The sequence below is a fragment of the Arabidopsis thaliana genome, assembly GCF_000001735.4.
Source record: "Arabidopsis thaliana chromosome 1 sequence".
Lineage (NCBI taxonomy): Eukaryota > Viridiplantae > Streptophyta > Magnoliopsida > Brassicales > Brassicaceae > Arabidopsis > Arabidopsis thaliana.
Genome location: NC_003070.9, coordinates 19,145,331 through 19,163,298, shown reverse-complemented (window position 1 = coordinate 19,163,298; position 17,968 = coordinate 19,145,331). Strand labels below are relative to the sequence as shown.

At 35.1% G+C, this 17,968-nt stretch overlaps 5 protein-coding genes and 1 long non-coding RNA gene across 11 annotated transcripts; 2 read left to right on the top strand and 4 right to left on the bottom strand.

Moving 5' to 3' along the window:
* Nucleotides 1–1,561: 1,561 nt before the first annotated feature.
* On the top strand, nt 1,562–4,553 carry 4CL1 (4-coumarate:CoA ligase 1). 3 transcript variants are annotated; one of them, NM_104046.3, is made up of 4 exons: nt 1,562–2,890; nt 3,236–3,648; nt 3,980–4,082; nt 4,179–4,553. In NM_104046.3, the coding sequence occupies exons 1-4, from the start codon at nt 1,835–1,837 to the stop codon at nt 4,290–4,292; spliced, it is 1,686 nt and encodes a 561-aa protein (NP_175579.1). In that variant the 5' UTR covers nt 1,562–1,834; the 3' UTR covers nt 4,293–4,553. The 3 variants fall into 3 exon arrangements, with proteins under 3 accessions (NP_175579.1, NP_001077697.1, NP_849793.1); NM_001084228.1 differs by having other exon boundaries at nt 1,747–2,890; nt 3,980–4,089; nt 4,179–4,547; NM_179462.2 differs by lacking the exon at nt 4,179–4,553 and having other exon boundaries at nt 1,747–2,890; nt 3,236–4,002.
* On the bottom strand, nt 4,530–7,164 carry AT1G51670 (uncharacterized protein). Of its 2 annotated transcripts, NM_104045.5 has the most exons (4): nt 6,778–7,164; nt 6,070–6,157; nt 5,111–5,499; nt 4,550–5,014 (listed from the first exon to the last, which is right to left on the bottom strand). In NM_104045.5, the coding sequence occupies exons 2-4, from the start codon at nt 6,155–6,157 to the stop codon at nt 4,955–4,957; spliced, it is 537 nt and encodes a 178-aa protein (NP_175578.2). In that variant the 5' UTR covers nt 6,778–7,164; the 3' UTR covers nt 4,550–4,954. The 2 variants fall into 2 exon arrangements, with proteins under 2 accessions (NP_001322196.1, NP_175578.2); NM_001333493.1 differs by lacking the exon at nt 6,778–7,164 and having other exon boundaries at nt 4,530–5,014; nt 6,070–6,633.
* On the bottom strand, nt 6,961–8,976 carry MKK4 (mitogen-activated protein kinase kinase 4). The gene has a single exon (NM_104044.3). It carries the CDS (start codon nt 8,722–8,724, stop codon nt 7,624–7,626), a length of 1,101 nt encoding a protein of 366 aa, NP_175577.1. The 5' UTR covers nt 8,725–8,976; the 3' UTR covers nt 6,961–7,623.
* Nucleotides 8,977–9,247: 271 nt separating this feature from the next.
* AT1G51650 (ATP synthase epsilon chain) lies at nt 9,248–10,791 on the bottom strand. Its single transcript, NM_104043.3, has 2 exons — nt 10,436–10,791; nt 9,248–9,686 (listed from the first exon to the last, which is right to left on the bottom strand). The coding sequence occupies exons 1-2, from the start codon at nt 10,617–10,619 to the stop codon at nt 9,658–9,660; spliced, it is 213 nt and encodes a 70-aa protein (NP_175576.1). The 5' UTR covers nt 10,620–10,791; the 3' UTR covers nt 9,248–9,657.
* A 219-nt stretch (nt 10,792–11,010) lies between these two features.
* On the top strand, nt 11,011–13,538 carry EXO70G2 (exocyst subunit exo70 family protein G2). Its single transcript, NM_104042.2, has one exon — nt 11,447–13,538. The coding sequence runs from the start codon at nt 11,455–11,457 to the stop codon at nt 13,435–13,437; it is 1,983 nt and encodes a 660-aa protein (NP_175575.1). The 5' UTR covers nt 11,447–11,454; the 3' UTR covers nt 13,438–13,538.
* On the bottom strand, nt 11,011–13,845 carry AT1G51645. Of its 3 annotated transcripts, NR_139857.1 has the most exons (3): nt 13,674–13,845; nt 12,259–13,051; nt 11,225–12,159 (listed from the first exon to the last, which is right to left on the bottom strand). It is a non-coding gene; the product is annotated as an other RNA (long non-coding RNA). The 3 variants fall into 3 exon arrangements; NR_139858.1 differs by having other exon boundaries at nt 11,225–13,051; NR_139859.1 differs by having other exon boundaries at nt 11,011–13,829.
* Between the last annotated feature and the right edge of the window lie 4,123 nt (nt 13,846–17,968).

Here is a 17,968-nt window from a genome sequence, read left to right as displayed (position 1 = left end):
AATGATTCATGTCGAAAAGTAATAGTATCACTGTCCATTACATTTGGCATATATATTTTTTTGTCAAAGCCTTACATTTGGCATATTGACGAAGCAGTTTTGTATTCACTTATATTTTGACATCGCTTTCACAAAAATAAATAGCTATATATGATTATTATCCATTAATTGTCTCTTTTCTTTTGCTGACACAATTGGTTGTAAATGCAATGCCAATATCCATAGCATTTGTGTGGTGAATCTTTTTCTAAGCCTAATAGTAAATAAATCTCAATACAAGAACCCATTTACGAACAAATCAAACCAAGTTGTGATGGGTTAGTACTTAGTAGCCCGTTTGAAATGTAGAATTTTTGATGAGATTTTACGTTTTATATAGATTTTTCTCAGAAAACAAAAAATTCTTGCATCTTGCATTTTGGTCATTTGTAAATATTTTTTTAGTCTTAAAAAAGACCCAAATTCTTATTAATTTCAAAATTTTCGGTCTCTAATACCTCCGGTTTTAAAAAAAAACATATCAGTTGAAGGATGAGTTTGGTGAAGGCTATATTGTCCATTGATTTTGGAGATATATGTATTATGGTCATGATTATTACGATTTTTATATAAAAGAATATTAAAAATGGTGGGGTTGGTGAAGAAATGAAGATTTATCGTCAAATATTTCAATTTTTACTTGGACTATTGCTTCGGTTATATCGTCAACATGGGCCCACTCTTCCACCAAAGCCCAATCAATATATCTCTCGCTATCTTCACCAACCCACTCTTCTTCTCTTACCAAACCCATTTCCTTTATTTCCAACCCTACCCCTTTATTTCTCAAGCTTTACACTTTTAGCCCATAACTTTCTTTTTATCCAAATGGATTTGACTGGTCTCCAAAGTTGAATTAAATGGTTGTAGAAATAAAATAAAATTATACGGGTTCAATTGTTCAATTGTTCATATACCGTTGACGTTCAATTGTTCATATACGGGTTCCGTGGTCGTTGGTAATATATATGTCTTTTATGGAACCAAAATAGACCAAATCAACAACAAATGAAGAAATTGTTAGAGTATGATACACTCATATATACCCAAATATAGCATATATTTATAATATAACTTTTGGCTATGTCATTTTACATGATTTTTTTGGCTTATCTATTAAAAGTATCATACAAACTGTTTTTACTTCTTTTTTTTCTTAGAATATATATGCCCAAAATGGAAAAGAACATATGCCAAGGTTGATTTTATCGCTTATATGGTAAAAATTGGAAAAACATACAAATCATTACTTTATTTAATTAAATCATGTGAAGAAACATATTCAATTACGGTAATACGTTATCAAAACATTTTTTTTTACATTAATTGTTACATTTTTTTTTTTTGCAAATATTCTTAAATAACCATTCTTTTTTTATTTACTATAATTAACATAAAAATAAATAAAATATAACATTTCAACAAAGAAATTTGCTTATGAAAAATACAAAATCCAGTTAATTTTTCAGAAAAATACAAATTTGCTTATAAATATATTACCACTAGTTTATGTGATTTTAAAAGAAAGAAATGCAGCTTACCAAACGCAACGTGAAAATTTGAGAAACCCATACTCAAAAAAGATTAAATGACAAAATCACCCTCAGCAAAATCATGAAACAACAACACTAACATTTTCACCAACCCCACCGTCTACTCCGGTGAATTGTCTATATGAACTCCTCCGATACAACTCCTGTTTCCTTCAGGCCAAAGCCTAAAATTCACACAACCAAAAAAACCAACCTTTTTTTTCCACCTAAATCTTTGAATATCACAATATTTACTATTTACAATGGCGCCACAAGAACAAGCAGTTTCTCAGGTGATGGAGAAACAGAGCAACAACAACAACAGTGACGTCATTTTCCGATCAAAGTTACCGGATATTTACATCCCGAACCACCTATCTCTCCACGACTACATCTTCCAAAACATCTCCGAATTCGCCACTAAGCCTTGCCTAATCAACGGACCAACCGGCCACGTGTACACTTACTCCGACGTCCACGTCATCTCCCGCCAAATCGCCGCCAATTTTCACAAACTCGGCGTTAACCAAAACGACGTCGTCATGCTCCTCCTCCCAAACTGTCCCGAATTCGTCCTCTCTTTCCTCGCCGCCTCCTTCCGCGGCGCAACCGCCACCGCCGCAAACCCTTTCTTCACTCCGGCGGAGATAGCTAAACAAGCCAAAGCCTCCAACACCAAACTCATAATCACCGAAGCTCGTTACGTCGACAAAATCAAACCACTTCAAAACGACGACGGAGTAGTCATCGTCTGCATCGACGACAACGAATCCGTGCCAATCCCTGAAGGCTGCCTCCGCTTCACCGAGTTGACTCAGTCGACAACCGAGGCATCAGAAGTCATCGACTCGGTGGAGATTTCACCGGACGACGTGGTGGCACTACCTTACTCCTCTGGCACGACGGGATTACCAAAAGGAGTGATGCTGACTCACAAGGGACTAGTCACGAGCGTTGCTCAGCAAGTCGACGGCGAGAACCCGAATCTTTATTTCCACAGCGATGACGTCATACTCTGTGTTTTGCCCATGTTTCATATCTACGCTTTGAACTCGATCATGTTGTGTGGTCTTAGAGTTGGTGCGGCGATTCTGATAATGCCGAAGTTTGAGATCAATCTGCTATTGGAGCTGATCCAGAGGTGTAAAGTGACGGTGGCTCCGATGGTTCCGCCGATTGTGTTGGCCATTGCGAAGTCTTCGGAGACGGAGAAGTATGATTTGAGCTCGATAAGAGTGGTGAAATCTGGTGCTGCTCCTCTTGGTAAAGAACTTGAAGATGCCGTTAATGCCAAGTTTCCTAATGCCAAACTCGGTCAGGTATATTTTTTTTGGGAAATACGGAATCATACGAATTTGGAAAATCGAAATAACTATACGGAATGAAATCTCATAATTAACTGAAAAACATAACATAAGTAAATACCTATATACAGTTTGTATTTTGATCAAATAAAGTAAAACCAAATTATTCAACTGTGTGCGATTTTTTTATATTTTCTGCATAATCACATTTTTGGCTACTCAGATGACATATTTTTATTTATTTCTTATAGTAAAAAAAAATATAAATGTTATACAAAATTTGACCAAAAACGTTTTTAAGAAATTTGCCACTTCAGTTTTAAATTTTACGTAACTAACTTTAATTTATTAAATGATTAGGGATACGGAATGACGGAAGCAGGTCCAGTGCTAGCAATGTCGTTAGGTTTTGCAAAGGAACCTTTTCCGGTTAAGTCAGGAGCTTGTGGTACTGTTGTAAGAAATGCTGAGATGAAAATAGTTGATCCAGACACCGGAGATTCTCTTTCGAGGAATCAACCCGGTGAGATTTGTATTCGTGGTCACCAGATCATGAAAGGTTACCTCAACAATCCGGCAGCTACAGCAGAGACCATTGATAAAGACGGTTGGCTTCATACTGGAGATATTGGATTGATCGATGACGATGACGAGCTTTTCATCGTTGATCGATTGAAAGAACTTATCAAGTATAAAGGTTTTCAGGTAGCTCCGGCTGAGCTAGAGGCTTTGCTCATCGGTCATCCTGACATTACTGATGTTGCTGTTGTCGCGTAAGTTCAAATTTTTAACCGTTGTTCGTTTTGCAGTCGCTAATTGAATTGCGCCAAAATATGTTGTTGAACCAACAACTACAAAACGGACATTGTTTGATCATGACCAAATAATGTTGTTGGTTCAACAATATATTTAGGCTAATCTATGTTCTGAGTACTAATCTATTATTAAAGTATGTTGTTGAACCAACATGAATGATTAAAACATAATTTAAGCATAATGACAAAAGGAGATCAATGATATCAATAACAGAGCCGATCTTGATTTCTCTAGCATCTCTGTTTCAAACTGCTTACACTTTTTGTTGTTACGTGTATGATTAAACAGAATGAAAGAAGAAGCAGCTGGTGAAGTTCCTGTTGCATTTGTGGTGAAATCGAAGGATTCGGAGTTATCAGAAGATGATGTGAAGCAATTCGTGTCGAAACAGGTAAAAAGTGAATTACAAAGCAAGTTCTTGATTTTGATTAATGCATGAGAAATGAATCATTATTGATGCAAACTTTGTATATATCTGAAATCACAGGTTGTGTTTTACAAGAGAATCAACAAAGTGTTCTTCACTGAATCCATTCCTAAAGCTCCATCAGGGAAGATATTGAGGAAAGATCTGAGGGCAAAACTAGCAAATGGATTGTGATGGATGATTTCAACCAAAAAGCAAAAGATGATTTCAATGTGTATATACATACAACTGTTTGACCCAACCAAGGAAACAAACTCATACGAACCATTGTCTTTTGTTGTTGTTGTTGTTGTTGTTGTTGCTGTTCTTGCTTGATTCATGTAATGAGCCTTTGTGATGAAGGTGGTTTCTTTTTTGGTTTCCTATCATGTAACTTGTGCTGGAGAAAACAGCACACCTTTTTCATATAATAATAAATTTACTCGGATTATGCAACTGAAGATTGAAACTGAAAAGTTTGATACAAGCACCATCATAAGCGAACAGTAACCCAAAGATTCAATAAGCATAACAATAATCGATCATCCCAAACAAATATGTCTTTAGAAAGTAGAGATCTCAACTTCTCAACTTATCACATAAAAAAAGTCTCCTGAAAACATGCATTCTTAAACAAAGTCTTCCACTAGTAGCATGTTGTTCTCTAGATAGATAGATATTTCTTGCTTAATCGATGGATAGGCGTGGAACACAAAAGTCCACAAGCAGCACAGATGGCCCTACGCCCGCCAAATAAAACATCCTGCTCAAAGCCACTTTGACAACTACAAACTTCTTCTTGTACCATACCTTCACTATTGCCATGGACTTTCCTTGGATCTTCTCTGTTCCAACTACTATCCCATCTCTAAGTCCAACGTAGCGCGCATACTCACCTGACGAGGCAAGTAAATTGCCTAGCACGCAAAACAAATGAACATATATTTTAGATCAGATGTATATCTCTCTGGATCATTTTATATTGAATTTTAACTAACAGCTATAGCACTTACGTCTTGTTGAAGTTCAATGTGTGGAGTGAACACATGCAGTTTTGCTCCCACGGCTGATTGATGCACCAACAACTCAGGTACTTCGTCCATATCCTTAGGCTCAATCACTTCTCCTTTCATGGAAACGAGAGCAGGTTCGTACGATGATGGGGTCTTTGACTCAGATCCCAAAGGTGGCCAATCTTCTGCTCTCGGTATGCCGCCTTTCTTTAACGCAAAGTTAAGGCAGTCCTTGACAGTGAGCTTGCGCCTGCGCCTGAGGTTGCGTGAGCCAGCTTTGTCCACCAAATACTGAGCTGAGTACTCAGTGCGGACACTATCCAGCTTAAGTGCAAGCCGTGCAGAGCTTATCAGCTCAACCGCTACGATAGCAGCAGAAGCAGATTCATCTGCATAGACAAAACACAAAATGGAACAATAAATCAAATCTGAATGTATTCCCATCTTACAAGATACGAATAGGATCAGAATCAACTGTGATATACTAACATAATCCAGGCTATAACTAAAGCAATGTGACAAAAGCAGTGGATTCAACACAACATCCTAATTCTACAGCCACAAAATTTGGCTGATTGATTGGTCAAATGACTTAAATCTCACTGTTAACATAAAAGAGAATCTCTGAAATCATGAAAAAACGTACAAAGACAACACACATGCTATCAATATCTGAGAGAATCTAAAACCTATCTTGGCAAACAAGTTATCAGAGCCAACAACAACAAAACTTAAGACATTGGTGTAATTAAGCACATGACCAGAACTGTGATAACTCAACATAATGGGTAAATTTTGTCCTGCACTAAATCCAGGCTAAAACTAAAGCAATGAATCAACACAACATCCTAATTCTACAGCCACAATTCACCATTCCTAGGGATTAGATCAAAATCTGTTTTAAAACCAAGAAGTGAGATACTTTTATGAGTAAATTCTATACAGTAACAAGTTCTTACCGTGCTCTGGGTCATTCTCAAAGACATTATCGCGTCTACCGTATGAAAAAGCCAATGTGAAATTCGGATCATAGGGAGGGAGTGCCATCTGAAAATTTGCAAAGTTTTCAATAAAACTACATTAATGGATGTGAATAATAAATGCAAAGAACATTAACAAGGGAATTAAAGTGAAGCGATTTTTCACGAAAGAAAGGAAAAGCAAGAGGGACCTTTGCTTCCTAATAGGATCGAAGTTATAGCAAAAAGAAACATTTTTATCAATGACAAAAAAACAGATCGATGAGTATGTGGCTAAATCGAAGCAATGTGACCAAACTAAATGAAGTTTAAACGCTAACAACCTAACCAAAAGCTCCTCATTGTTCACTAATCACACTGAAATAGTAAAAAGATGACATTTTTATCAATGACAAAAAACAGAGGAAGGAGTTTGTGGTTAAATCGAGCCAGTGTGATGCTTCTTTACCAAAGAATGACAAAAATAAAGAAGGATCAAACGCTAAAACGTAACTACTCACTAATCACACTGAAAAAGGAAATGCACAAGCAAGCAAAATCCGTAACAAAAAAAAAAAACCCTAAAACGTAACTAAAAGCTCCTACAAAGGCAAATGCATAAGCAAAAATTGTGACAAACCAAAGCAAGCTACAAAAATCTCAACAACTTAGAAAAAAACTCTAAAGAGTAACACTGATTGCACTTACAAAGAAAAACTCACAAGCAGAGGAAGCAACCAAAGGAACCTAAAGGATTTAGTATTTATAGACAAGAGTATGGGTGACTCGAAAAACCCTAGAGATAGGACAGATGTCACCATCCTCTGTCATCAAATCGTATCAATGGCTGCGAGAATCGCTACTTTCTCCGTACAAGCTTTCAATTCATCACCACTGCTCTGTGTTTTTGTTTCTTGTCGTTTTCCAACTTTGGAGATGACCGTTTGACCGTTGTTGTGCCTTAGACGACGTCTTTTCAACATTGGGCTTTATCTTTAGCTGGCCCAAGTTCCTCTTTTCTTCAATTAGACCCACTTTGCTAAACACAGTCGTTTTGCTCTCTCGGATTGAGGAATTGTCTTAAACTCTTCCAAGGATGTTCTAAACTGGGACATCAACCTGATTAGGTTTGAGAAACGATTCTACGATCCGTATATTTTGCTTTTTCATGATGGTAATAAGCTTTACAAGGAGACATTTTATCAATGACAAAACTAAACACCGAGAATGGAAACGAAACGGTCCTTTTCGTCTTCAAGATGCAAAATTGACGAGCATAAATGACAAAAGAAAAACCAAGGCAAAAACTTTTATGAAAATTCAACAAAGCTACATTGGGGATACATGCACCATCATAAGCATAAGAATATTATCATTGTTCTCTTTTACCTTTCTAGAAAACAATAATCCCAAAAACCCTCTCTCGAGTTTTTTACTCCCTAATAAATGTAAAATTCAGAGACCCTCCATGATTAGCAAAAAATTGGACAACAGACTCAAGAACAGTAGTAACACAAAAAATATGAGTTGATGAAGGGAAGAAGAGAGAAAACGCTATGTGGTTGGAGAAGAAGACGAGGACAGAGGACGAGGAGGAGGCAAGAGTTGATGTAGATTCTGAGGAGACCTGTTCTGGCTCGGACTTGCTCTTAATATGAAAGGATGCTGCAATAGCTGCATAGCACTCCTCCTTTTCCCCGGTTCTCTCTGCAAGCAACACGAGATAAAATGCCGAAACTCCGGCGACGCAGTCGCTGGAGCTTCTGGAGGCTGAGACATACAAATGGCACACATAAGACTAGCCCAATCACCTTGTCTACTCACAGGGAAAGGAAACCTCCCCAAGTAAAACTCCAAAATGCTAACACCTAAGCTCCAAATATCTCCAGCATAACCATCATACTTTCCCTGATTCAAATCAGTGTTAATCCTCTCAGGACTCATATAAGCAATGGTTCCAACAGATGAATTACACGGATCCATAGTCTGAGCCAAGATCCTACTAACTCCAAAATCAGCAATCTTAACGTTTTTAGCAGAGTTTATCAAAAGATTCGATGGTTTGATATCACGATGAACTATGTGACGGCTATGGAGATAAGCTAAACCACTAAGAATCTGACGAGATAGATCAGCTAATTGTTGCTCTTTCCACACATGAGCACCTTCTAAAGAACCTTTATCCATAAACTCAAGCAAAACCTGGATCTCACCGTTCTGATCAAACATCTCGTGACATTTCACAACGTTTGGATGATTCACATCTCGTAAAATCTCGATCTCTCTACAGATCTGACGTCTCACAGTCTCCTCGTGGTTACCGTATATCACCTTAAGTGCATATAGACGAGAACTCGGACGGTGAATCACTTTGTATACCGTTCCACCTGCTCCGCTTCCGATACGGTTACCTCTCACTAAATCCGAATAGTTCTTCGCTTCTATGGAGCTGTTAGTGTTCGTTGAAGACGCCGAACCACCAGAAGACGGCGCAGATCCACTAGAGCCACCGGAACCACCGGAAGTAGGTGGGAGAGGAAGAGGTACAGCGAGAGAAACATCGCGTTGAGGAAGCGGTAAGGTAAGATCAGGACGGCGACGGGGACGGCTTTTCACCGGAACGGAAACTCCTGGAGGCGATTGAATCGGTCTCATCGCTTTTGGAATCAAAAGTTCGATTTTCTTCTACGATCTGAAAATTTAAAAGCTCGATTGAAGATTGAAGTAATGATCTTCGTCGTTTATAGTAGTAGTCTTCTTCGACTTCTTCGTCGTCGTGCGTTGTCGTATTCTAGGGTTTGTTTGTGGCAGGCTTAAATTGATTCGTTCTTCGAAGCGATCAAAATCAAAAGAAATTGAGAAATGAAGTTTCGTCGAAAGAAATTGAAAGGACACTGAAAAGGGAACGTTAATTTTTATTTTGAGAAAATTAATTAAAAGGAAATAAATAGCAAAATTGTTAAAATCGAGAAAAAGGTATCTACGCGATGTGTAAAGCGCGTGAGGATCACTTTCAAGCACGGAAACCATTTGTGACTTTGTGTGGTTGGTTCACTGGGCACTTCTGGCTCTGTTAAGTTTTTTTCAGACTTTACGCGGTGTCGTTTTGTTGGTTTTGTGATATAAACCAAGAAGAGGAAATCGAATTTAAATCAAACAAACGCGTAAAAGTGACATTGGAGATGGTCTAACCTGCAAATATGCGTACTGCGATTCAAAATACATGATTCAGAAAATCAGTTTGTATATTCTCATGTTTAATATTAAGTATGGTCTTCTCTCAACTTCTGACAGTGTATTGATTCTCCACGTATGTGCTTAGTTTTATGCTATTCTCACTGTTCTGTAACAATCAAAAGAACTTGTCTTTAGCCAGAAGAGTCTTTAAAGGCTTTTTTTCATTGTTCGCATACAAAAAGTGAAACAGAATAGCAAAAGAAGAAAAGAGATACACAAGACTCAGTGTGTCATTATTATGATCGGAAATGAGTTTTTCACTCAAGCTCCATTGTTGACAATAAAAAGAAAACAAATCTTGGTAACTCAGTTACTTTTGAATCCCTTAAGAACATAAGCTCAAAGTTGACTTCAAACTTCAGGTGTGTCTGACCGCAAAACTGTCAAGGAAAAACAAAAACATGAGAGAATGTTAGACAAATGGATCAACAAGAAGAAAGCTGAACCATTTTCAGATAGACTAAATCTGGAATCATTGTCTCAGTAAACCCTATTTGAGAAATGAAATCATTCCAAATTCAACAATTTGAACATAACAACAACTTATGAGAAAACAAAATAGAATGAAATTAATCAAATCCAGAAGCAGAAGAGAGACAGATTAAGCGCAAAATCGATGGAGCTTGTTAAAATGATTCATCTTCCTCTTAAATTCAATAGCTTTCCCAAAATGACCTACTCTGATATCTACGTATTCCAACAATTTCAATGACACACAACAAGAACATGAAGAATTCAGATCCAAACATAAACGAGAAAAGACATCTAAATGCAATGTTCCCAATCAGCTTTCCATCTTCTTCATGTTCTTGTTTCACACATACTACTAGTTTTGTTGTTTTCTCTGAAGCTAACTCTAAATGAAAAATTCAACAATTTGGACATAACAACATTGTATGAAGATAGTATTGAACTGATCAAATCCAGAAGCAGAGGAAAGGTTAAATGCAAAATCGAAGATCAAATCCAGAAGCAGATGATTCACTTTCCACTTAATTCCGATAACTTTTAGGAAATCAGATTATTCCAACAAATTACTCAAAAACAAATCAGGAATCGAGAACACAAGAACGTGAAGAATCCAGATCTAAGATCCAACATCGACGATTAAAGGATCGAAAAGGCTTACCAGGTTTCTGGGGCTTTCCATCAGCCCATTTGGAGAGAGAGAAGTGAACCTTCTCGCGAGTAAGAGCTTCAGCTTTGTGTGGCTCCTTGAGACAGTTCCTCACGATATTCGCACAGATGTTTGAATACGATATATATGTCATCCCCGCCGCTCTCCAGAACGGAACCGCCGCATTCGATGCCATCTCCGATCTTCTTCCTTGTCTTCCTTCTTCGTCCGTTCCGATTCTAAGGAGAAAGTTCGCGAAATGGGACAGAGACCGATTCTGTGCCCTAGTAATCCTAACACAGTTTAGACCCAATGGGCCTTATTAAATATTTTAACGGCCCATTAAGTAGCTAACTACACGAATCTTCTATCCAACTTTCATCTACTGAAATCTCTCAACTTTTTTTTTTTTTTTGGTTTCTTGTCTTTTTTATTTGTTTTTATGATTGTTTCTTGGAGTTTACGCGAAGACTGAGCCAAACCAAGCTTTGCTATTTTAATACCTTGATTAGGCAATTAGAAATTTAAGCGAAGTTACATAAAAATAGGAAAACAAACAAACTTATTTCCAGGAGTCTCCACGAAATTTACTCAAAACTTATTCTCATTTTCAGGTAGATTGAATTTCGTGTATATGTCTGCATAATTTCGTGTAAATGTCTGCTTTTCTTTGTTTTGTTTCGTTTTGTAGTTTTTCAAAAGTTAATATTAAATGTGCAACAGAGAGAAGACACCAATCTCATTGACTTGTCAGAAACAAAGAAGAGAGAAACAGTTTAGTTTCAGATAAAGATGGTTGAGCTGACTAACAAATAAAACAAGACTTTGGGTTTTGCTTTAAGTTAATGATTATATGTGATCTTGTTTTGGTTTATAGAAGTCTTTAGAAGAAGAACACTGGTAATTACTTATTTTGGTGGGTTTGGTAAGAAATTTGGTTTATCTTCCGAGGATAAAGGATTGTTATCAAATCCATATATAGTTGTTGAAGCAACAATCATATCCTCCTCCACTGAGTAAGCAGCAAAACAATGGCTGAATCAAAGAGACTTGAGAGGCTTAAAGCAATGAGAAGTTTATTGAAGAGTGAGATGGAGAAATCTGAAACCTTTTCATTGGTTCTTAACAAGACTGGATCCAAGATTGAAGAGATCAACCATAAGTTGTCGTCTTTAGAAGCTGATCTTAAAGTTGAGAGATGGAAGGCTTCTCCTTTCTCTGATCATATCCGTCACACCATTGCTCCAATATCCGCTGTCCTGAGAGTCTTTGCTACGGTTCAAGAGCTTGAGAGATCTCTCGTGTCCTCTGATGGAGTCCTTGGTTATGTTTCGGATGTTAAACGTCTTGGAGAAGCGATGAAGCTTCTCTCCAGTAGCTGTGTTCTTGCTCTTAACTGGCTAGAAGATACGATCGAGTACCTAACCGAAAAGGGAATGCCTGAAGATCATCCTTGCGGTTTGCGGTTCAAGACTTCCATAGAGCTTCTCCGGGAATTGCAAATGACCGAGTCTCGTGCTTATCTCAAAGGAGGTATTCTTTACACAGCGCTGAAGAATCTTGAAACAGAATTCAAGCGGATTCTCCAAGAGAAGCCGGTTTTCTCAGAAGACAACTTGAGAAAGTTGCAGGCTATCATCAAGAGATTACATGCTCACACGCGGTTAACAAGCTGCGTACCAGTTTACATCAAAGTCCGCACCAAGGTCATTCAGAAACGGTTTGAGATTAGTTATCTGGAGAAAACAATCACAGAAGCTGATAATGTACATGATATTGAAGGCGATATAGATCAATGGAGATTGCATATGGAGATAGCTGTGAAAGAGATATACGAGTTTGAGAGTAAGCTCTGCTATGACGTATTTGAAGATATTGGAGAAGATGTTCCCTTGCGTTGCTTTGGAGAAATAGCTTCAAATTCAGTGATCCTTCAGCTTCTCAGATTTGGATCAAGAATCAGCAAATGCAAGAGAGAGCCACCAAAGCTGATCAAGCTCTTAGATTGTTTCTCTACAATGGACAACTTTCGGATAGAGTTTAACAGGCTATTTCGAGGGGAACAATGTTCAGAGATACGCAGAGTTACACGGGAGCTAATCAGCAATCTCGTTAAGGGTGTCTCCGAGATCTTCTGGGAGTTACCTTGTCAGGTAGAGCTACAGAGACCAAATTGCCCACCTCTTGATGGAGGTGTCCCAAAGCTTGTAAGCGTTGTGACTGAGTACTGCAACAAGCTACTGGGGAACAACAACAAGCCAATCTTGTCGAAGGTCCTAGAAATTGATTTGGGATGGAAGAACGCAAAGTATCAAGAAGAGCTTCTCACAGGTCACATCTACAACATACTGAGAGAGATTGCTTTGAACTTGGACGCATGGTCAAGTTCCAACAAAGAAACCGCTCTTTCTTGCATCTTTATGATGAACAATCACTCCCATTTCTGCGGCTTGAGAGAGACTTATCTCGGGGAAATGATGGGAGAGTCTTGGTTAAACGCACACGAGCAGTACAGAGACTATTACGCTGCACTTTATGTCAAAGAAAGCTGGGGACATCTCTTGTCTCTACTCACAAACAAAGCTCAAACCACTTCATCATCATCATCATCATCATCAGAATCATCTCCTGTGAAAGGAAAACGAGCCCGTGAGTCCATTAAGCGAACATTACAAGCGTTTTGTAAAGGATTTGATGAGATATACACAAAGCAATCAAATTGGGTTGTTGAGGATGACAAGTTGGTATGGAAGATATGTCAAGCAATGGTGAAAACAGTTGTGCCAAGATACAAGAGTTACCTACAAAGCTACATAAAGCTTCTAGTAGAAGAAGATCCTACGAGTGATAGTAAGCATTTATATTATACTCCAAAGGGTTTAGAGATGAAGCTGAAGACAATGTTTCAGAAGAAAGAAGAAACAGAGAAGAGAGACAAAGATTCTCACTTTGTGAACAAAGTGATGGATTTGGAGATTACTCAGAATTCTCGCTCGACATTAGAAGCTATATGATAATACTTAGACAAGATCACGAAACTAGACACTCGTTTCTTAGTGAAGCTTAGCCTAACATAGAGAGGTGTGAATTGTATAAAATTGGTTGTTGTAATGAAATTGAATCCAAAAGATTATAGGAAACTACGTACTCAAGTAATTTGTAACTTCGAGATTGGTCAAACCAAAATTAAAGTTTCCAACTTTGCAACTTTACAAGAAAAAAATTGAGACTTTAAACTTGAAGAGCGAACCTTCTTGAGAAGCAAGAACGAAGAAGTTGAACGCCGTCGTAGGTCAATGTTAAATAGAGTTCTTACGGCAGGGGAGACTTAAAAATCAACGGCGGTCAACGACGGGTCCGACGGAAGAATTGTACCAATTAGACCGGAAATTAAATCTGTAAACGTTACCGATGATGATGATTCATTCGATTCTGGCATCAAAAGCAGAAGGGCTTTATATGGGCCTGGGCATATTATCTATTCATATAGTGGGCTCGAAAGAAAAAGATTTGTTTTAAACTCATTGATATATAATTGTGTGCCCATCAAATGAGAATATAGTTTGATCTCTTTGAGTTAGATTTATTGAAAAATTACACGAGTTCAAGAAGAGTTCGATTTAATCTCCTTAGTTTTAAAGACCTTGAAGCTCGATTTAGATTTGATGATAGCTTGGTAAAATTTGCCTCATCATATACTACTTTGATGCTACTAGTTACATTTTCTTGTAGAGAGAGAGATTGATAATTCCAAAATCTTACTAATGAAAAGTATTATTTAGAGCAAAAATAATAAGATTATAATTCTTTTTTTTAATAAATAAATTAACATAATAACTTTCTTAACCATTTTTGTAGTTTTCATTTTATTTTCTTTAATGTTATACTAATATATTTATTTTTATCTACAACATGAATTATGTGACTTTGGATATATATATATATATATATATATAAATAATTTTTGTTAACTAGAATGATAGACTGATAGTATATTACCACAAACTACGAAACTATATGTCTCATGATCTAAAATCTAACTTTTGATTTCTTCACCCGAAAAAAAACGAATTTGAGAAAGGTTAATGCTTGGTAAGTCTAACAAATACATAAAACCAGATTCATACTTTACTACTTTAGTCAGTTTCATGTCATCTTTTTCGGAGATAATCCCGGAAAGATATCAAAATATGTCTATGATGATTATGTCAGCAATTTGACCAAGAAATCTAATTGCTAAAGTGTTGCCAAATCTACTCTATTATTTGAGACGTACGTTAAGTGATTTTCCGTTAAAATTATTTTTACTTTTAAATCATATGTTTAAAATGTTAATGTCATGAAAAAGATTACCTTTTACTGAGAATCACTTAAGTTACGTTATAATCTTGGCCATTCGTTTGAATTGTTTTTACCGCCCGATCTCTCGCTTTCACTTAAAAGTACGCGGATCCTTATGACCCGGGTTTACAATTATTGGGTCATACGTTATAATCTTGGCCATTCGATTGAATTAATTGTAACCATTGATTTTTTTTCAATAAATCCTACAGCAAAAATTTTGGAGAAAGAATTTTTATTTATTTCTAATTAATATATTCCCTTATTCAATACTATTCATAATTACGTGTGTTTAAAATTGGAAAACTAATTATACTCATATATCAACAATATTTATTATATTCTAAAATATTACTAATCCAATTATTTTTTTAAAAATATTTTCTAATCAAAGCTGCTTTATTTATAGATATAACATTATAAATATCGAATTAATATGTTTGAATTCGAAATTGGGTTAAATATTCTAAATTTATTTAAATAACTGGAAAAATAATTTTAACTAAATTATTTTTTATGTTTGATAATTAAAATAGAAAAATATGTTTAAACATTTAAAAATAAGATTAATTACATTTTTGGTTTATATTAATTTTTGTTAATTATATTAATTTAATTCCCTTTTCAGCAATTGAATCATATTAATTTAAAATATTCAATGCGTATATTCCTTTCTTAAATTTGAATATCGCTTCTCCATAATTATAGGTAATCAAATATTTAGTTGGATATTCATTTTTGAATTAACATAAAGTTTCCGAACAATTTCCATAATTAAATAACTACTTATAAGATAATTGCTAAACATTCTCCTATAATTATGAGATTCATCATAATCATTAAACTTGAGTTCCACAATTTATTTTATGCATACTTTTTCCCCAAAAATTTATATCTTATAAATACTGTCTCATTTCAAAAACTCACTCAGCAGTTCCTATTTACTTTTACTCTCTCGCCTCTTTTTTTATTCTAGCAGAAGAAAACGAGACCATGAAGAAAACTGAAGTTGTGGATCAACGAGTCCATGGAAAAAGCAATATATCGAGGTGTCCTCTCACATTCTCTGTTTTTCTCTATTTTTCATGTTTTTCTCACATCTGTTTTTTAAAATATTTATGCAGGTAATATGGGAGATTAAAATGTATACGCACACATGATTTTGTTAAAGTATGTCTTGCTTTATAATTATTTATCTTTTATGCAAGTAAGAAGTTAAGCTTTTTTTACCTCTCTATATATTTATAAGATGAGTAATTCTGATTGAATTTTTTGATAGGGATTACAGTCTTTTTCCTGTTAATTTGCAGAAACACGATGATGATTTATAATTTGACTACTATCTTCCAATGAACAACAAAATTATAAGGTATGTAATATTTTTTCTTAAATCTGATCGATATATTCTCTTTCACTAATATATTGAGATTGTGTAAATATTTTTGACTGTAGTTTAGATTTCAAGAACTCACTCAACAGTTCCTATTTTCTTTTACTCTCTCGCCTCTTTTTTTATTCTAGCAGAAGAAAACGAGACCATGAAGAAAACTGAGGTTGTGGATCGACGAGTCTATGGAGAAAGCAATATATCGAGGTGTCCTCTCACACTCTCTGTTTTTCTCTATTTTTCATGTTTTTCTCACATCTGTTTTTTAAAATATTTATGCAGGTAATGTGGGAGATTAAAATGTATACGCACGCATGATTTTGTTAAAGTATGTCTTGCTTTCTAATTATTTATCTTTTATGCAAAGTAATAAGTTAAGCTTTTTTACCTCTCTATATATTTATAAGATGAATAATTCTGATTGAATTTTTTGATAGGGATTACGGTCTCTTTCCTGTTAATTTGCAGAAACACGATGATGATTTATAATTTGACTACTATCTTCCAATAAACAACAAAATTATAAGGTATGCAATATTTTTTCTTAAATCTGATCGATATATTCTCTTTCACTAATATATTGAGATTGTGTAAATATTTTTGACTGTAGTTTCGATTTTAATATATTGGTATTGTTAATTAAATTAATTGAATTTTAATATAAGTTTCTATTAATAATTCTTTTAATTTTTTCTTCTAAAATTCTGGATTTTGAGTAAATTTATTTTTGTCTTATTAATTTGTCAAATTTGATAATTAATATATATATTAATAAAATACACTAAACCCCGACACACCATGTATACAACTACATATACTAAATATACAATTATGTATTCAAAAGGATACATCAATTTTGTAATAAATTCAATAGTATCCATATTTAAATGATACCAATAATAAATTGAGAAACTTTTAAAATTTATAAATTATACAAATAAACATTTATAGATAAACAGAATATATGAAATTCGTAATATATAGAATTGAAACTGATAAACTAATTAAAACATGACTACGTTAAGTGATTCTAAGTTAATTTTTTTCCGAAGAAAACAGAATATAGTAAAAGCATTTCGTTTTCCCATTTACTTAATGCAAGTTTTTTTAATACTAGTGGAGAATTATGTAATCTATTTTTTTTCTTTTTAGTTATGAGTTTTAAGTATGAAGAAAGACATTTTCCAATTATTATTTGTCAAATTTTATAATTCACTTACATGTTAATGACATACATGAAAATGTATAAATTTTCTATGTGTACAACTACATATACAAAATATACAATTACGTACCCAAACGTACATACTAACTATAGACATATATTTTCAAAACTACATATATTAAACAAAATATGGTTTGACCAGACTAAATATATTTAGTTGGTACCAATAATACATGATAAACAACTATATGTTTAAAGATAATAAAAATATAGTAGAGTTTCTGTGGAATACACAGAACTGAGATTTGATGATTGATTAAACCAAAAATACCGTGCGTAGCACAGGTACTGACCTAGTACCCATTACTTGCGCCGTCCCTTAATTTGCTTATCCACTCCAACACTAGAGACAACGACCAAAGCAAGAGTAGTTTTGTTTGTCTCTATTACACTTTTCGTTATTACACTATTTTTTCCAACTAACATGCTATTACACCAAAATTTGTAGGAGCTTATAGTTGAAAAATGAATAAACTGGATTAGGTAGACCAATTTTCGCTTAAATATTTTTAATACAATATACAACAAACATTAAAACACTTACCACATGATGTAGTCCAAGCTAAGAGAGTTTTGGAATAGGAAAAAATAG